General features: G+C 37.8%; 1 protein-coding gene across 2 annotated transcripts in view; it reads right to left on the bottom strand.

The window, feature by feature from the left end:
• Positions 1-3,080: 3,080 nt before the first annotated feature.
• efna3b (ephrin-A3b) overlaps positions 3,081-21,058 on the bottom strand; it is a 102,444-nt gene continuing 84,466 nt past the window's right edge. For both annotated transcript variants that reach the window (XM_046846925.1, XM_046846924.1), the window contains exon 5: positions 3,081-6,266. In XM_046846925.1, the coding sequence (XP_046702881.1) occupies positions 6,145-6,266 (122 nt within the window). In that variant the 3' untranslated portion in view covers positions 3,081-6,144. The remainder of the gene's footprint in view (positions 6,267-21,058) is intronic.

The following is a 21,058-nucleotide window of genomic DNA, read 5'->3' on the forward strand; positions in this document are numbered from 1 at the left end:
TATAAAAGAAATTAACATTGCAAACTCAGCAAGATGGACAATTTTTCTTCTTTTATTATTATTATTATTATTATTATTATTATTATTATTATTATTTTCCTATTATTTTTTTTCATTAACATTTTGCAGATTGTGCATGACTGATGTTAATCTTTGACTTTGTGTGTAAATGTTGGGGGTAAATAAAAGACCTCAAATGGCCATAAACTACAACGTAATAAGTTTTAATTCATGCCGCTTCAATGTTTGTGTTCTGCTGCCAATTGAATTTTCTTTGGTTAAGTTCAGACGGGGGTAATGTAGTGACTGCTTGTTGTCTGGAAAATGATGTCTGGAGCAGGTGTGTTCCTATTGTGCAAATCTACTTCTGCTAACCACAACCCGTTCTTCACCCCATGGCCACGTGTGACACACGTTACACACCGCTGAATCAGAAAGGAGGGGTTCAGACATTAATATCGAGGTGAAAGGTGATACTGATGAGCACAACATCACATTTAATTTCTGTTCTGAGGAGAAAAACAACAACATTTGTGTGGAAAGTTTCTTCCTGGTTCTCAGTGATCGGAATTTCCATCCAACTCAATTCCTTATAATCTCTAACCAAGATTCATTTTTTCTATTTTATTCATCTTCCAATCAAATATCACTTTGGACAAAAGAATTGGGACACCTGACTATGTGGTTCTTCCCCAAACTGTCCCCATGAAGGTGGAAGCACAGAAATGTATAGAAAGTCTTTGGATGCACATCTGTGCTGCTTTGAACTTTCGTTATACTTCTCATTTTAACACTTTCCTCTCCAACTCCTCTTTTATCATCCACTCATTTATTACAATCACCATATTTACCATATACACTACATAAACAAAAGTGTGTGGACACCTGACCCTATGATTTGTATGTGCTTTTTGAACATCCCAGTCCACATTTAGTCCCTATTTGCTTGTCTAATAATCTATACTCTCCTGAGAAGATCTTCCACTAGATTTTGAGATTTATGCTCCTCTAGCCACAGGAGTCAAGTTCTGATGTAGGGTTTAGGAAGCCTGGGATTTTATTTCAGTTCATTTCTATTTGTAGAGCGCTTTCAACAATTGACATTGTCTCAAAGACACTTTACAGAGAAAACAAGTTGTATAGAAGAATGTATAAGATCAGTGTCTATCAGTTCTGATTAAATTAACCCCAATGAGCGAGCCAGTGGTGACTGTGGTGAAGAAAAGCTCCTTCAGATCGTATGAGGAGGAAACCTTGAGAGGAACCAGACTCAAAAGGGAAGTCGTCCTTATCTGAATGGCACCGAATGTCCATTCGTTATTGTTTTACCATTTGTTATTTAGTAGTAACAGTTTGGGGAAGAACCACAGCCTTAAGAAGCACACTCCAAAATAGAGTGGAACATCTTCCCAGAGGATGGAGCTTATTATAACAGCAGATGGGCACTAAATGTGGAATGGGATGTTTGAAAAAGGAGGAAAGGATTTCCATGGATATAGAATAAACTATAAATTAATGTTAGAATTATTGTTATTTTTTTTCAATTATCTGATTATTAAAATTCCACACTTTTGACGTCGGCACCGAGCAGCCCGGACAGTTGAATAGACAAACCTTTAACCCCTTTTATCGAAGCACATGTTTATCTTCTATATGTCAGACGATGGAGGTCAGATTTTGAGATACATGCAGCCCAAACCACCACAGGCGCCTTTTTTTTTTTTTGCTTATCAGGATAGTTGTTTTGTGTGGACAAAAAACAAAAAAAGATAAAAGGGCCGAAGGAATTAAAGGCACCCAATTCCCTCGATGAAAAGTTTTTTTTTTCAATTTCAGCATTGCTGATGGAATGCACGCTGCACCTGTCGCTATTTTTGTGTTTCTAGATAAAATGCACGTCTTTTGTAACTAGAGCGTTTCACAAACACCTGCTTTAGGATTTCGGGATCGCTGAGTGCGCTGGGAGAAGTGAGGAGTGTGTTACTCATTAGTTCTGCAGAAATCACACGCCACACTTTTGCTTTTGTTTGTTCTGAGTGAAGTCAGAGTCTGGACGGCAGACGGCGGCGTATCGCCGGCGTTTCTTGCCTACTGTTTTGCGCCAGACGGCTTACTCATCGTTCGTGGCTTGGCTTTGGAGAACGATTAGGAAAGAAAAAAAAAAGAAAAAGAAAACATTGCTGCCAGGACACGTGAGAAATTAGCGAGTGGAAAGTTTTTCTGATTGCCTTCCTGCTGTGTCTCTGCAGGGTCAGGGGCGATGGAAGATTCGGGAGAGGAATCAAATAATTACGATTGCGTTCCGCAACATCTGTTGTCGGCGCGCACGTCTGTAACCCGTGAGCCCTCGGAACCTGTCTTTAGGCCTGAGAACTCGAGGTGGGAGATGATGGAGCGAGTGTGTGGAAGCTTCGTATAGAGAACAAGATTATAATAATAAGTGGAAAATACTTTCATGACTGGAAAGGGATGTCATCCATTCTGTATTATTGTGTGTGCGCGTGTGTGTGTGTGTGCGTGTGTGTGTTTGTTTTGGGGTTTGAGTAATCAGGAAGAGCCAAAGCAATCAAGTGGAGTGTGTAAGATGTGCAAAAAATAAAAAAGTAATAATAACAATAAGCAGGAAATACATTCATGACTGGAAAGAGAGATTGTGTGTTTCATATTATGTGTGTGTGTGTGTGTGTGTGTGTGTGTGTGTGTTGGAGGTGAGTTTAGATACGAGCGACCTCTCAGCATCAGATAGGCTTCTGTAGTAAGTTAGTGATGTAATCGCTTTGCTTCTGGAACACACACACACACACACACACACACACACACACGCGCACACACAATCATACACTCATAGATTATCTGTGATAATGGAGCTGAGAGAGATAAAGAGGGATTGAGTCTCCTTAGATTGTAAAGGACAGTCATGTCTTTAGGTTTGTGAAAAACATGTCTCTTATACTGGGTGCGTAAATATGTGCCCCCACCCCACCAGTCCCATTTTTTATTTTTTTCAGATTGACCTTCAAGAGACATTCCAGTTGTGTTCTGTCCTGTCATGTATGAGAAACACCACGCTGAGGCAGATGGTTTTGTTATCATGATTATTATTATCGTTATTATTATCATTATAACCTTTTTGTTACGGTCTGTTACACTTTATTTGTTCTTTAAATTCATTCCAGTCGAAGGTAAACATGATTTCTTTTTTTTTTCCTTTTTCTTTTTTTTTTTTTTTTTAAACAGTTGTGTTCCAACACTAATAAATGCTTTTGTGTTTTTCTTCTAAACGACCCAGACTCTCTTGCACACACATGCGCGGCAAAAAAAAGTACAATCAAGCAACACACACACTCTCTCACACACACACACGCTCGCGTTGGTCAGTATAAAGAAATGCAATGTCTTTCATCTATTTGACCATTTACACAGCCGCTCGAACAAGCGCGCGCACACACACACACACGCGCACACACACAAACTCGTGTCTAAGTTTTGAAGTGCAACAGTTGATACTTTGTCATCGTTCGCCCGATCAGCTCTTCTGAAACTCACCCTCCCAAAATAACGCCCTTGCCCCCTACACCGCCCCGCTCCCTGCCCACCCCGTGAACAGAACACACAAGTTTTTCAGAGCTAAACACGTTAGCCTTAAAGTACACGACAAACAAACTCAACGTACAGGTCAAAAACAAAGTCGGTAAAAATGACGTGCGTCCCCCCGACGTCTCGCCGAGCGTACTCGTTTTGCTCTACGGCGCCACGTTACCACGGTAACCCACGTTAGCAGAATGTACAGAGTAGACAATCTAGGAGTTCCACACTAACTCTAAAGCTAATCGGAAAAAAACTTGTTTGGCTTCAATGCTCTATAGCCCACAAGTCCCACCTCACGTTCTACGTGTATTCGTTAGACTTCAGTTAGCACGTTAAACCCTAAAACCTACTAAACCTAAATCATAAGGGGTCCCAGGAACATTTTTTCGGAGCAGAAATCCTCGACTGCAAGCCTGTTGTGTTGAGCTGGAGCGCCGCGAGCTCGGCCTGGGTTCCTCCCCAGGGTCGATAAGGTGCTACTCGGGATGTAAAAAGGGAAAGAATGTCGTAAGAAGAATGCGGCTTGGTGGAAAATCCCCTCCGAATACGGGAACATTTGCGTGTGACGTGTGCCAAAGGTCTTTGTGGTGTTCGCTGTTTTATTCCTGAACATCTAATGCTCTGGTTTTTTCCCACAAGCTCCAAAAAAAAAAAAAAAAAAAGACGACCACTGCAGGCCGGTTTGTAGTGACTACTGACAGACGTTTATGATTCAATGAAGCTGAGCAGGAGAGACCAGACCGGTCCAAACCAGTTCGATGTTTCACCTCCAGGGCTCTCCTTGTCCTGTAAAAACCGGTGCAGGGAGATTGACCAAAAAAAAAAAAGAAGAAGAAAAAAATCCAATGATCCCATCATATGTTTGTGTTTATGTACATACGTTTCCACATGTGTCATCCAGGTGAATGTTCATGAAGAGAAAAAAAAAAGCCTCGGGATAGAAAAGAGAATGCAGTCCAGTTGGAGAAAAGCCGAGCATTTCAATATCACCAGCCTACGCTACTGTTTCTACAGGCACCAAATTCAGCTCGAAACACACACACACACACACACACACACACACACACACACACACACACACACACACACTGATTGCCAAGGTCCATGTGATGTCATTTAAAAAGTTCAAGTCTCTTTCAGAATAGAAATTACAAATAGTTTGCCCAGAAAAATCTTTCAAGGTTTATAAGGAAATATATTATATGGACAAAAGTATTGGGACACCTGACTATTTTCAGCCATATGTGGTTCTTGCTCAAACTATCAGCACAAATTTGGAGGCACACAGTTGTATAGGACGTCTCTGGATGCACTAGCATTAGATTTTCGCTTCACTTTCACTAGAAGATCCAAACCCGTTCCAACGAGGCACAAGGTCAACTCCATGAAGATATAGTTTATATGCGTTAGAGTGGAAGATCTCCTGCTATAGAGCTCTGACCTCAACCCTATTGAACACCTTTGGGATGAATTGGAATGCTGACTGCACAAATCTCCACAAACACACTACTAAATCTAGTGGAACATCTTCCCAGAAGAGTGGAAGTTAGCAACAGAAAATGGGGACTTATTGTGAAATGGGATTTTCAGAAAGCAGATCTCAATCTTAGGGTCAGGTGTCCGCAAACATTTGTCCATATCTGGTCAAGATCTGTCTCAATTTATTTTCATTCTTTTGAACAGAATAGCATAGGGTTTGGACAGAAATAGTGGAATATATAGGATATAGTCTGTGCAATGGGATCATGTAGCTAAAAATAATCCGAAAATGGAAAGAAAAAAAAAAGACATTTGGGGAACGTTTCTATACTGACTGTTGTGTAGCTGTAACTGTTTAAATCCGTCAGCAGAAGGCGGGGATTTGGAGATATCTGGTCGGTTTGTAAACGTGATAATCCTGCAGGTTTACTCAAGCTAAAGAAAGAAAGAGAGAGAGAGAGAGAGAGAGAGAGAGAGAGAGAGAAATGCTGAACTGAATTGGCAATGAAGCTGCTTAAAGCCGCCCGTGTTTCTTCCCTCAGCCTCATTTTGCATAAAAATGTTTTTTTTCTTCTTTTCTGTCACTAATGATCCACACCGGCGAGAATGTTAATTCGTCGCTCATCTCGAGCATCGATTCAATTTCATCGCTTAAAGCGGCCATTCGTTAGTTAATAAACTAATTAGACGGAGTGAAGGGGATTTTTCACTTGACTGATTTGCAAACAGCATGTGTGTGAACAGACATTCAGCTTCACACACAGACACACACACACACACACACACACACACACACACACACACACACACACAAACGTACACAACTCTGACACTATGGCTCGAGCTGATTGGCAAAAAGTTGTCATTATAAAGTCCATGTTCTACTGAACAGAAGAAGGCCTTAGCATCCCGCTAGTCCTATTCCAGCTGTTCCTGTTTTTTTTGTGTTTTGTTTTTTCCTCTTTTTTTATTACATGTTTGCTCCTTGGTACTTCCTACATCACAACAAGTTCTTTTCCTCCCCCTGTGGTCCTCTAGGCCTCGGTGGCATGACAACGTCCCGGAGGCGAGGAGATGCTAGGAGATGGAGAGTGCGATGAGGAACAGCGTGGCCACCGTGAGGAGGAGGCGGTCCCGGGATGGACTGCTACCGCTGATGCTCTTCTCCAGTTTTGGGACCTCTGGGTTATCGTAATCGTCTGCGGAGAGAGAGATAAAGAGGTCAGCGAAATAATTAAGAGTCATTCTACATCTCGAGTCATGGATTGTACAAGAAAAGGGGAAAAAAAAGATCCTTTAAAATTGTCATTTTTATATAATATATATATAAATGTATAAATACGGCACATGACTGAAGGAATAACATTTAATAAAAATGTAATAACCGGTTAACCATTTAATAACCATTTTTAACAATTTATGATGATAAATACCGTTTAATGACAATTTGAACTCTTATAACCATTTAATAATCATGCAATGGCGCATTTTAACTATTTAACCAGTTAATACGAATTTAATAATCACTTTTAAGGATTTAAATATCACATATTGAATCACAATTCAATAATTATTTAACCAGATAACAATTAAATAACGATTAAATGAACTTTTTCCAACTAGTTAAGAACAATTTTAACCATTTGATAACCAGCTGCCTGCTAGTAAATTACAGATGAGCTCTGTACTGGTGGAAACTGTGTGTTCTGCTCACATCATATCACTCTGATATGTCACTTTAACTGAGATCTGGAGACTGTGAAGGCCAAAGCGTGTGATTTTCATCATTTTTATATTCATGGCACCAATTCACTGAGCCCTGATACCCTGTAGGTGGGAGGAAGAGTCATGCCCTATAAGATCATGCCCATTAATCAAACTATTTTTAATTATAGGAAAAAAAGGCGATCCGTTAGAAGACTTGGATAACATTCCTTCATAAGGGAATTCCCTAATAAGTTTCAAATGTGTAATGTAAATATGTAATGTCCAAAATGTTTTTTTTTTTTACTTTGCACTGGAGCATGTCATGTTTTTTTAACTGGCTCATTCAAAAAATATAGCAGAAAATGATTTTGGGGAAAAAATAAATTGAGAATTGAGGAGCAAAAAGAGGGTTGAACTTCCTATTATTCCTATAGAGATGCTAATGAAATGAATACTAACACTGCCGTTACATTCGCGAAATATCAAATATGTCATTAGTAAGGCACATTGTACTCGGCTTGCAGTAAACACATCGCGACGCGGCACCGCGTCCATGTTAATCGCCCTGGCCTTTCGTACCGGACTCACGTGGCATGGAGTTTTCTTTTCTTTTTCACTCGATATATTCATGCCTTTACATGCAGCATGGTTTGTGAAGTAGAAACTTAAAATACAACCTACAGTGAAATATAATATTAATGGTACATTTTGCAGTCTAGTGTATGTCCGATGTTCAGCCTGCATAGTCAAGAATATATACACTTGCTGTCCACTTTATTAGGAACTCCTGCTGTTCACCTGCACATATATACAGTTATCTATTTGGCCAATCACGGAGCAGCAGGGCAGTGCATAACATCATGCAGATACAGGGCAAGAGCTTTGGTCGGTTGCATGAGACGATTTGAATATATTTCAAGAAACCGCAATTGTTTTTGGCACCATTTTGTGTAAAGACTAGACATGTTTGAAATTCCCAGGAGATCAGCAGTTTCTGGAATACTCAAATCTTTTGGAAGCAACAACAGACTTGAGGAGATTACACTCTATCTTTAGTTTTAAGCTTGATGTGAACATGGAGTTCTCTGAAGCTTGCTACATGAATGCCCAGGTGGACAGTAAGGGGCCCATGCACTTTTGGTCATGTAGTGTATTTTATGGCAGTGTTAATAATATGCCAATATTAGCATAAGGTAATGTGTGTCTTAAAATAATGAAACAACGCATTCAAGCCATTGCTGCTCCTACTACACACAGAATTTCTTTAGTATTTATTTGTCAGTATAATTTTGGATAATAAACTCGAACGAAATTGTAGGTCTGCAAAACAAATGGCGATTGTAGCAGTTGTGGGCGTGGCGCACTCAGGAGCTGCACTGAAAGCAAGGTGTTCGGAAACAAGCTCCAGGGGGTAATGACTAATGTGACACATCTGAGCCCTTTTGTCCTAGATTTATTAACGTGATCTCACTTTCTTTCTCATCTCCCCCTGAGCAGTGAACTGAATGTGTGCATGTGTGTGGTGTGATGAGCAAGCTGGAAAGCTGCGGTGATTTTTTTTTTTTTTTTTTGCTTTTGTTTTGAAAAAGCTTCACATTACCCATCGCCAAAGGCTCGAGCCCTAACAGAAAGCTCTTGTGAACTCTTAAGCTGTGTTTTCTGTGCAGCTTATTGCAGCATATGTTACACTTTGCACAGTAATTTGAGCAAAAACGCTATCACTTTTCTTACTCTGTTTGATGTGGGTGAGGATGTCTACGAACAAAACCATATAAAATGACGTTGATATGATGTATGTGAGGATGTAGTAGTAGTACTAGTATGGGCAGCAATAGCATAAATGTTATGCAATATTAATAACCCTTCCATAAAATACACTATGAACATAAGTGCATAGATACCCTTGACTATCACCCCTATACATACACTATTAAGATGAAAGTTAACACCTGTCCATATGATTGCTATGTGCTTCCCATTGAAATTCCTTCCTAGTCCCCAATTGCTGTTATAATAACCTCCACTCTTCTGGGAAGATGTTCCACTAGATTTATAAGTGTGCTTGTGGACATTGGTGCTAGTTCAAAGGTACTGATGTAGCGTGAGGAGGCCTGGGGTGCAGTCAATAGTCCAATTCTCAAGAGAAGGCATCTTAAGATTTTTCACTTCAACCCATGCAAAAATATCTTCATGGAGCTGGTTTTATGCACAGGGGCATTGTTATGCTGGAACAGGTTTGTCTCTCTGAAAGAAAAATTGAATACTACCTCATCCAGGGACGTCATATACAACTGTCTGCCTCCAACTTTGTGGTTAACAGTTCGGGGAAGAAGCACATATGGCTGGAAATGTCAGGTGTCCCAATACTTTTGTTTTAAATAGTGTAGTATTTTATATGTTGTAACAATAAACAATTTCCCTTCAATGGATCGAAGAGGCCATGAAACAAAATGTGCACAAAACGATCTACATGAGTGCATCAAAGTGTTGAGTGGCCCAAACTCTGACCTCAACCCCAATAAACACCTTCTGCGAATGAACCAGGACTCCAGATCTCCATGTGTAACATCAGAGCCTGACCTCACTAATACAGCAAAAAAGAAAAAAGAAAGAAAAAATAGAAAGAAAGAAAGAAAGAAAGAAAGAAAGAAATATATATATATATATATATATTTCAGAAATGCGTGCAGAATGCGTAACCAGTCTATGCTACGGAAAGCTGATGCTTTCTAGAAATCAAATTTTAAAGTGTGAAAGGGGTCGCTTAATAAGAAAAAAACGCTTAATAACACTTCCAGGTCCAGACTATGTGACCGCTCATGCATGTGGAGACAGTCTTTGAGCTCGCCTAAGGGCAGCTCTTCAAACGCAAATGCAGTGAGTCAAATCAAAGTCAGCTGTGGTTTAAGCATAAATGTGTGTGTGTGCACTATAAGTACAGAATGTAAAAAATAGACATGACAAAAAAAACACTAGGACCCCTTTGAAATTAATTGGATTTCAGGAGTGTATGCACACTGTAAACTCTATCTATCTATCTATCTATCTATCTATCTATCTATCTATCTATCTATCTATCTATCTATCTATCTATCTATCTATCTATCCATCCATCCATCCATCCATCCATCCATCCATCCATCCATCCTTTAGTTAGTAAAGGATGAGGAGGCCTGGGATGCAGGTAGCATTTCAATTCATTCCAGTGGTGTTCAATTAGGTTGAGGTCAGAGTTCTATATAGCAGGCCACTCAAGATCTTCTACTTCAACCCATGTGAACCATATTTTCATGGAGCTGGCACTGTGTATAGGACCATTGTCATGCTGGAACAGGTTTGGCTCTCCTAGTTCAAATGAAGGGAACAATTTTATGCTCCTGCATCCAAAGACGTCCTATACAATTGTGTGCCTCCAAATTTGAGGTAACGGTTTGGGGAAGAACCTCATATGGCTGGAAAAGTCGGGTCTCTCAATACCTTTATCTAGACGGATAGATCGCTGACTTGATTTATCACAATAGGAAATTCACATGACAATATAAAGAGTCGAATCAGGCATGTTTTTATCTTCACAAAATGGATTTCAACTTCAAGGTTATTCCTAGAATTAATGATGTAAATCTGGTATACGGAATGACTGGTTTTATTCCTGAATGCATGTAGCCATTAAAAAAAGTTTTGTGGCTTGTTCATCTTTCTGCTTTTTTTTTTTTATGTTCTTCGGTGTCTGGTACGTCTTCTTTCGCATGACTGTAATGTGGTGCTAGTTTACAATGTGCAGACAGGCGTAAAAGATAAAGCCGAGGGTCTAAAGAAAGGCGTATTCGCTTCCAACACACAAGAGCTGTAACTAATCCAGAGGCAAAAAAGGCTTTTTTTCACGATAACCTCATACGTACAATACTCATGCTGAGCAGTTTTCCTACAAGTCACGAACACAGATGTTATCAAGAGAGTACAGATCTTTAGCCGTAACTCGAAGCTACACCATCATTTGTTTGATTCCCACGCTGAGCTTCGTGAGAGTCTCATATATACCAAATATCTACGTGACACGTTTGACCTATCGAACCCGGACTGACGGAGACCTCTAATGGATTCCTCTTGTAATCAGGCTACAGCGTGTACGACCGAGATTATCAATGGCATATGGCAGGGTGGGTCAAAACCTTAACGTAATGATTCAAACATCTGACTTTTATTATGCTTTTTTCTTTCCTTTATTTCTACGAGCTCATTAGCTGCAAGGTTCACACATTTCCTTTTTAAACCCGGTCAACTAAATTACAAGAGAGGAAGGAACACAGCATGATGAAGTATGCCTTGGAAAAAAAAGAAAGGGGGAAAAAAAAAAAAGCCGGGTTTACTTTTACCACCACAAAGTTCTCATATAGCAATAATAATACATTTGGATCCGTTTGGAGATACATTTTGTTGCAACATGGTTTACAGTAGTTCCGGATATCAATTCACCTGAAAAAAGCTACCACAGAGATTCTTGCTATGGAGGCCTAAATAGCATATACACAATATGGACAAAAGTATTGGGACACCTGACTTTTCCAGCCGTATGTGCTTCATCCCCAAAAATTACCACACAGTTGTTAAGGACGCCTTTGGGTAAAGTAGCATAATATTTTCCCTTCACTTGAACTAGGAGACCCAAACCTGTTCCAACATGTCAATGCCCCTGTGCACAAATCCAGCACCATGATCATATGGTTTACATGGGTGATAGTAAAAGATATTGAGTGGTCTGCTGAAGAGCTCTCACTTCATCCCTATTGACCATCTTTGGGATGACTTGGAACGCTGACTGCACCCCAGTCCTCCTCACTTCACCTACATCTCTACCTGACTTTACTTGACACCCTTGTAGCTAAACTCAGACCTCCATGAGCACACTTCAAAATCTAGTGGAACATCTTCCCAGTAGAGTGGAGGTTATTATAACAGTAAATGGGGACTCGGTGTGGAATGGTATGTTCACAAAGCACATACCAATCTTATATTCAGGCGTCCACAAACTTTTGTCTGTATATTGTAAAGTCAGCTCAAATGACAGGGACATGCTGTTGTATAAAACGAGCCGACCTTAATCAGCTAATCCGAATCGACATTTCAACCATGCTGTGCTAAAAATGATTAGTTTGAGATCACATTTATCAAACTTTGACTTCTATGACATTCATCTTAGGAGGAATTCATAGGGAAATATTTTTTCCTCCAAAAGATTCCCCCCCCCCCCTTCACACTGTGTACTCTGTGCACTATGTGGTGTGGATGCCAACACTGAAGTCCAAAACATTTGTGGAATGTTATTTATTGCGCACAGCAGCTGGGTAGTCATCTCATGCAACCAGTTCTGAGCGTGTGTGTGCGTGTGTGTGTGCGTGTGTGTGTGACCTCTACTTCTTTTGCAAAGTGACGAGCAGATTTGTAAACACACACCCTGTCACACGGTTCACAGAAGACACCTTTGTGTGATGCCAATCTGCAGCCTGACAAACGCTTCCAGACACGCAACAAGTGTGTGCGTGTTCAGACACAGGTTAAACTGCGGAGTGATGTGGGCTCGGAGCTGCCTATCAGCGCATAAGGGTTCGACTCGGCAGCTATGTTTACGCTTCGCCTAATAACTTGTTGAAAAAAAGAAAAAAAAAAAAAGAGTGACTGCTCGATTGGAACAAAAAAGCACTCATGTGCAGTTCATCTAGTACGACAACTAGAAAAACACCGTGATTGATTTATTTTTTCTCCAAACAAATATTATGTTTAATAATCTATACAATTCAGTTGAAATCTTTTGGAGTTATATTTTCGGAAACAAGAAAATTTCTGCAAAAAAAAAAAAAAAAATTGTGTATATAAATCTAATAAGCTGAATATAAGACAAATAAGAGTCTAATACAGTCTATAACAGGTCTAATATGGGTCTAGAAAGAGTCTAATACAGGTCTAATACAAGTCTAGAGTCTGAGTTTATTAAAATCTAATTAGACTCGTATTAAACCTATTGGTCTTTTATAAGAATTAGATATGTGCAGTATTAGACCTGAGTCTAATAGGTCTAATACAAGTCTGAGTCTAATACACTCAGGTCTAGTACAAGTCTAATAATATTCACGCATCACCTAATAACTCGTTAAAAACTAAAATTATTTGTGACAGCTCGAGTGGAACAAAAAATCACTAGCACAAGATGAACAACAAGGAAAATAGGAACAAGGAAACAAGGAAAACTCAGCAATTTGTTTTTCTCCAAACTAATAGCCTGTTTAATAATCTAGACAATTTAATGCATATTTTATTGTTCTTAATTCTGAAAATTAACAAACAAAACAAAAACAAACAACAACAACAACAACAACAACAAAAACGCAACTAGTGGTGTATAAAAGTTTAATTAGCCAAATAGTTTAGTCTAATACAAGTCATTTATAAGCCTAATGCAGGTCTACAAGGTCTAATGAGTCTAATATACATCTATTATAACACAAATCTATTACAGGTCTACTAATACAGCCCAGTACAAGTCTAATACAGACCTATTAAAGGTTTAGTCTAATAGTTTTAATATGAGTCTAATTAGAATCGAATAGTACTAACACATGTCTAAAGTTGAGTAGAGGTCAAGTAAGGGTCTAGTATTATTTACACGTCACATAAATACTAGTTGAAAAAAACGTGAGTGACGTTTTGATTGGAACAAAAAAACGTTCACGTGACATTCCTCTTGCACAACAGTTAAGAAATCGTTTTTTCCCCTCCAAACGAAGTGGATAATAAGCTTTAATATTAAAAAGTAACCACCACGTACATATTTTATTCTTTTCAACCTTTTTCTGATTAATGCAAAAACACATATACACGCCTAGTGGTATGTATAAGTATAGAGGTCTAATAAGCCGGATACGGGACTAATAAGAGTCTAATTACAAGTCTAAACAAAGGTCTAATAGACATCTAAGTGCATTACATTTGATACAAGTATATTAAAGGTGTAATACAGGTCTAGTATAAGTCTAATAAAGGTCTAATACAGGTTAGATACAAGTCTAGTACAAGTCTAATAGGTCTCATACGATTCTAATTAAAGTCTGAGTCCAACAATTCACGTCTAAGGTCTAGTTTGAGTTTAATGCTCATCTAAAGTTTAATACAGGTCAAGTACACAATTAATACGGCTCTTATTGAGGTCTAGTACAATGCTGATGAGTCTAATACGAGTCTAATGAGTCTAATGCACGTATAATGTCCAGTACGAGACGAGTCCTAGTATAGTACACACCTAAAGTCTAAGGTCTAGAAGAGGTCTAATAAGTAATACATTTAAACATATTAATAATAATATTAATAACATTCAACAAATATTGCTTGTAACATGAAATGCTCTGTGGGTTTTTTGTTTGTTTGTTTGTTTGTTTTTTCTTTGTAAAATGTATTTGTCTATGATTAAATGTATGCCTCTGGTGTGTTATATACAGTAAATGTTTACATACACCAGAATGTGCCAATACATTATAAAATAGCTGGAGCACCATCTGTGGTAATATATCAGGCTCATCAAAAAAAAAAAAAAAATCCTTAATCACCTAACAGACAGTAAATAAACCCCAACATAAAAGACTTGATGACTTTGCACCTTTTATTGCACATTTTGCCCAAATGACTCATTTGGTATTTATGCACACCTTCTGGGATTTTAACTGTACATCAATACATCTTCTTCGCAATAACTGCAGGTTTACAGTCACACAGAGATAGAGAGAGAGAGAAAAGAGAAAGTAAATGAGAGAGAGTAAATTGTAGCTGTCATTTTACAGCTGCAAAAGAAAAAAATACCCATCCAAGGCAGTGTTTTTTTTCCATGCACTCATATAAGATATAATTTATTTGAAATCTTTGGACAGAATGAATGAAGCGAAAGTCTACACTATGAATGTGCATTAATAGGATTGTAGATGTAGAGTTTATCATTAAGTTCTGCACAGTAGGCGTTGACATGACATGCATGTGCTAATCCTGGAACAGTGAATTGGTGATGAGTCAGCAACAATACACATATATACTGTATGTACTTTTCATACTTCATATGGAATGAATTGTGACCCCTTACGTAATTCACTGCAAATACATTTATAGGTATAAACACTTTTATTTTTTACAAGCTCATTGATATGCAGAATGCATTATAAGAAGGTGCATGATAAATGTAAGAGTGTAATACGTGTCAAATACAAATCTAATATATCTAGTGCAATACTAGTAAGTCGAATATGAGTATAGTAGGTCTAATACTGGCACAATACAAGTCTGACACAAGTCTAATAAGCTGGATAAGAGGTCTATACAATTCTAAGAATCTAATTGGTCAAATAAGTCAAATGCAAGTCTATTAAGCCTAATACAGTTACTACTATATACTACAATACAGTAATACTAGTTTAAAAAGTATAATACAAGCCCAATACATGGTGTTTAGTCTATGACATATCTGTCTGGTCCAATACTATTCTAATACATCTAATATAAAACTAACACCTCTAATACAAGTCCATCACAAGTCTGATTAATTCAAGTCTAATTCAATTCAAGTTCAAGTATTTGTAATTCAAGTGTAATTCAAGGCTAATCCAACAACAGCATTGTGTATAACTCCTTAAATATATAAAATATAAATACAAGTCCATTACAAGTCTAATTCTTCTAATTTGTCTAATTCAAGTCTAATAATTCTACTAAGTTTAATAGGTCTAATAGGCCCAATTTAAGTGTAATTCAAGTTTAATTTGTCTAATAGGTTTAATTCAAATCTAATAGGCCTGATAAAGTAGAGCTAATAGGTCTAATTCACATGCAATTCTAATCTACCTCTAATTCATGTTTAATAGGTGAAACTCAAGTCCGATTAGTCTAATAGGTTTAATTCAAGTTTAAATCAAATCTAATAAGGCTGATGGGTCTAAAAGGTCTAATATGTCTAATTCAAGTGTAATTCATCTAATAAGTCTAATAGGTGTAATTCATGTGTAATTAATGTGTAATTAACGTCCAGTCCGATAAGTGCACACCACATTGTATAACTCCTTAAAAAGTGCTTTGGAATATTACATTAGTTTTTGCCTAACAGGATGAATATATTTATAGTTGCTGTGTTGTGTGTGTTGTGTGTGTGTTGTGTGTGTGTTGTGTGTGTGTGTGTGTGTGTGTGTGTGTGTGTTTCTTGTATGTAAAAAAAAAAAAATATATCACTCAAAATAAGTGTAATTTCTTCCGAATCCTGATAAGACAGAAAAGAGCCTTGAAGGTGATCCAGTAGAGGAAAATTTCAACACAGCATTGTATTGCAATATATATATATATATATATATATATATATATATATATATATATATATATATATATATATATATATATATATACACATAATCTTTTTTTTTTAAGTTGATATTTAAAAGAGAGCTAGATACAGAGAGACTGGCATCATGTTCTGCTCCCAATATGTCAGCCTCAAGTCTGTTGCCTCATGCACTGTGTATTCTCAATGCAACTGAGCAGTGTAATAAAGTTACAAATATATATATAAATAAATACAAAATACATCTTTTCTTGCATCCCATGGCCTCTTCTGCAAGGACGTTTTTGTGATTTTTAGGACTGCTGTCTGGCCAACAATGTCTTTTATAATTTGCATTAGTTTTACATGGTCATACAGTCGTTTCAGAGTCAATGTCTTTAGTGAAAGATGTTTGGATAATTGCAGAACGCTTTACTCTTCTGAAGTGCTTCATTTTATTTACTAGAAATCTCTCAGTGTAGAAAGAGGTGCATTTCACTTTATTCCTCATCAACATGCAACTAAAACCAGGGACGCGTTTGTTTCGTTAATATTCATCGCAATGTTCATTATCTCCCGCGTGATATCCTGAATTCATGACACCACCATCAACATCAGCAACCACCATTTTTCTTGTGTGTGATGTATCAGTGGTGCCTAAGCAAAAAAACTAATTTATATATTTTTATGATAATATTTGATTAAATATTAAATATATTATAAAATAATATTTTAAGAATCCAAGCCAACAAAATGTGAAGTGTACAAGGCTGTATAAAAATATTATAAATAAAATTATATATTTATACGCTCTCCCGATAGATAGATAGATAGATAGATAGATAGATAGATAGATAGATAGATAGATAGATAGATAGATAGATAGATAGAGATTTAAATCACATATCTATGTATAAAAATAAAAAACGGCATAAATTATAGTTCTAGATTATTTCAATTATTTAATGATTTTTTTATATAATTTGTATTAAATACTATTATTTAATACTTTGTGTATATAATTATAAACACACAAAGTAAGAATAGAAGATATTTTTAAGTGCTGTTGTAATTTCTAGGGGAAAGTCATTGAACTTTGCCTGAGGGGAGGATCAGTGGAGGATGTTTGGGATTAGAGCGTGTTAGAGCTGGAATTGTGCATCCTAAGCAGGAAGTCAGATGACACGTCAAGGTGTGCTGTAAGTAGTAGTATTACGTGTCATTCCGAATATTAGATAGAGTCAGCTGACTTTGGCTCAGGGTGTCTGACTAGCAGGAGTCATCAGATGGAGGAGTAAACAGCATTGTGTGTTTGTATGTCTCGGAATTAACATTGAGAAATAGCAGCTATTCCCATCATCCATTCTGTGGAACATGTGAGGGTGCATGGTATTGCGTTTCTGGAAATCTTTCGTTCACCTTTTGCTGTAATACGGTTTGAAACCTGACTGTGCCACGTACAGGTGCAAGACTCTAGTGAAGTGGGCTTGGATCACTATGAAGGCGTAGTTTGTCAAGCTGTCATGTCAAGGCAACAAGAAATATACTCGACTGTTTTTCTGGAAAAAAAAAATTCAGACCTACCCAGAGGACAAAACTCCTTTAGTTTAGTTTTAAATACACTATATGGACAAACGTATTTTTTTTTTTCACTCTTATAGGAACATTTTCCACTAGATTTTTTTTATTGTGGTTGTGGAAATTAGCTCTCATTCAGCCACAAGGGTGTTAGTAAAGTCAGGTACTGATGTAGGTGAGGTGAGGAGGTCTAGGGTGCAGTCAGCATTCCAATTCCTCCCAAAGGTGTTCAGTAGTGGTGAGCTCTAAAGCAGGCCACTCAAGATCTCCAATTCATTTAAACCATATCTTCATGTAGCTGGCTTTCATGCTGGAAGAGGTTTGTGTGCCTCCAACAAGACGTATGTCTGCATACTTTTGAAGCCTCCTGAGAGCCCAAGCGTGCCAATACAGACTTCCATCTCCAAATGAATTTGTAAAGAAAACGCACAGTTTGTATCTGTATATGTGCATGCTACAGGTCACGGTATCCAAGCTGGGAGAATTTATCTGACTTGAGGCTGTTTTTCTAAATGGCTGGTGTTTGGGGGTTGCTGTGAGAAAGTCTGCCTGCAATTTGTACACAATAGTTTAATGTTCGATTTAACGAGTAAATAATCATCTGGCTTCCAATGTGACAAAAAAAAAAAAAACCCTAATCCAGTATAATATAACAATATCTATTATATAACTATATAATAGAAGTACAGCATTAGCATTATGGGCTGCATGGTGTGGTGTTGTTGCTGCCTCATAGCTCCAGGGTCTCTGGTTCGATCAGGCGCTCATGTGCAGGGTTTTTTCCTCATGCTTTCTCTATTTCCTCTGGGTTCTTTGGCTTATTCTGAAAAAAAAAAAAAAACGAAAAAAAAAAAACCATGTCCGTAGGTGGATGAGAATGCTATTGCTCATTTACAGGGATTTGGAGGGTAACGCTAAAAAAACTACTGCCAATCGATTTTATTGGACTAACACGACTATATATATTCCCTCCCTGACGGGCTGAATTTCTCCGTCTCTCCTCGTAGGTTGGAACATGAGCAAAAAACCGAAAACTTTTCTAAGATCAGGGAAACATTAGCAGTGTCTGCCAATTCGTTGCAAAAAAAAGGAGGAAACTAGCCGAAGATGAAAGTGGCAGCTAGCTAGACTTGCATATCGACAGCAAATTACAAACAATTGACTGAGCTCTACTGAGCTCTATTCAAGCGATACTCGCTAGCAATTGGGAAGAATTGGGAAAACTGAATTTTCCTGCCATATGTGGTTCTTCTCTAACTTGTTACCCACAAAATTGAAGGCACAATGTTGTTTTGGATGTCTTTGGATGGCGTAGCATTACATTTTCAAATATAGAAATCTGAGCCTGAGAATGTCCCAACTAACTCATTATTATTATTATTATTATTATTATTATTATTATTATTATTATTATTATTATTATGGGTCCACGCATGACATCTGTAAATCATAGAGACATTAAACTTGACCAATAGATCTTGCAGTACCAGTGGTGGACAGTAACAAAGTCGTGACTTCAGTAGCTTTTTCCACGTATCTGCACTTTAGTGAAGTATTTCCATTTGGGTAAACTTTTAATTTAACTTCATTACATTTCAAATGCATATATCTTACTTTTTATTTAACTACATTTTGCAAAATCATTAGTTTCTTTTTATTAACAGGTGGATAAAACGTAACTGGTCAGGCACGCAGCACGCCATCAATCAGGGTCGAGGGCACGCTCTGGTTTGAACTTGTTTTGATTGCCGCTTGGTGGTATCTACTTAGCATAAACATACAGCTCGGCATCAGTTTAAAAGCAAGCAAAATATTTTGAGAGGAATAAATGATGGAAGAAAGTCCTGACTCTAATTTGCGTGATATGTGCTAAGAGTACCGTTGGTCTTTACACATATACTGAGTATTGTCTTGTGACAAAATCTATAATAGGAACATTATAGTCATAATAAATCATAGCACTTAAGTACACTTAAAGGCAAATACTTTTGTAGTGAAAGTTTAAAGGGAGCACTTTTACTTTTACTAGAGTAATATTTTACTGAGTGAATCTTTACAGTTAACAAATAAAAAAAGGCACATAATGAATGGATTTGCTACACTTTTTTCTCCTTGGTTTTTGCACGTTATTAACCGTATGAACAGTTCTGCCAGTATGTTCGAATAACTCAATAACATTGCCATTTCTGGTATTACCTAAGCCTATTATCAGCATCTTAGAGCAGAGTATGAGCTATACGATATACCAGAGGGAAGTTCGGCCTCAGAGGTGCGTCTTATGTAATGCAGGAAACAGACTGAACCAGGACTGTTTCTTAGCTTTGCATCGATATGGATTTTCGATGCGGCGAACTCTCGTTAATCTTACTCTTCATGCTAAATATCAGACAAAGTGGAGTTGGTCTCAATCGGAGAAAATCCTGAACAATCAGTCACTCTGGCATTTTGGCCTCTTGTGGTCACGCTTCTTTCCTCTCTGGCCTCCGTGTAAGCTGATACTCTAAACGCAATTATACGGAGAGCAAGACGTTTGCGGGTTTCGTGTATCGGAAAAGAAGAAGACCCACCCGCTGGGATTTCTCTAACTAGAATATTCATTCAAGTGTCACTCAGGGGGCAAACTTTCTGTAAACTGTAACCGTTAAATGAATGCCTTGTATTAAAACGTTCGTTGGGAATGCCACTGATTTCATTTTCACCATCACAATGATTCGAATGCTTTGTTTTGTTTTTTCTCGTAACCTGGACTTTGTCCTTGATCTGACGTGCTGTGACAAAGCTGAAGAAAGTAGGGGGATGTGGGGTATTATGGATCGCTAGTGCTGTCAGAGCTAATCATAGCTAACACTAGCCTCTGCATCATGATGCTCATCTCATCAGCACTAACTATAGCTCACACCTTGTCTGACTCATGGTTATGCTGTAGCAACATCCTTCGACTCTTTAGCCTGCCGTTGTTGCTACATAACAAGACTGATAGTAGTCATCAGCAGGGGCGTGTGTTAGCGCTGATATTTCACAGCACGCAGGAGTTGATTAGAAGACTCTTGTAAATCAAATGTCTGTGGACATACACATGGCCTTTTTTTGTTATCAGTTTGAGTTATTTGGTGTCTGAAACAAGTGCTTAGATGTGAAAAGTTCAAAGGTGGAGGAAAATGGCGTATAGGGATTATGTCATTATTAGGGAATACTTTTTTATATATAGGGGGTGTGGGGTTGTTTGGTATATATATATATATATATATATATATATATATATATGTGTGTGCCTTTTACAGTACGTGTTCTTTTTGTTTAGATGCAATAGCTAGAAGCCAAGAATTACACAGTGAATGATTTTAAGAAGGTTCTGTGGACAGATGA

Source organism: Silurus meridionalis, chromosome 4 (genome assembly GCF_014805685.1).
Source record: "Silurus meridionalis isolate SWU-2019-XX chromosome 4, ASM1480568v1, whole genome shotgun sequence".
In the NCBI taxonomy this organism is placed as follows: Eukaryota; Metazoa; Chordata; class Actinopteri; order Siluriformes; family Siluridae; genus Silurus; species Silurus meridionalis.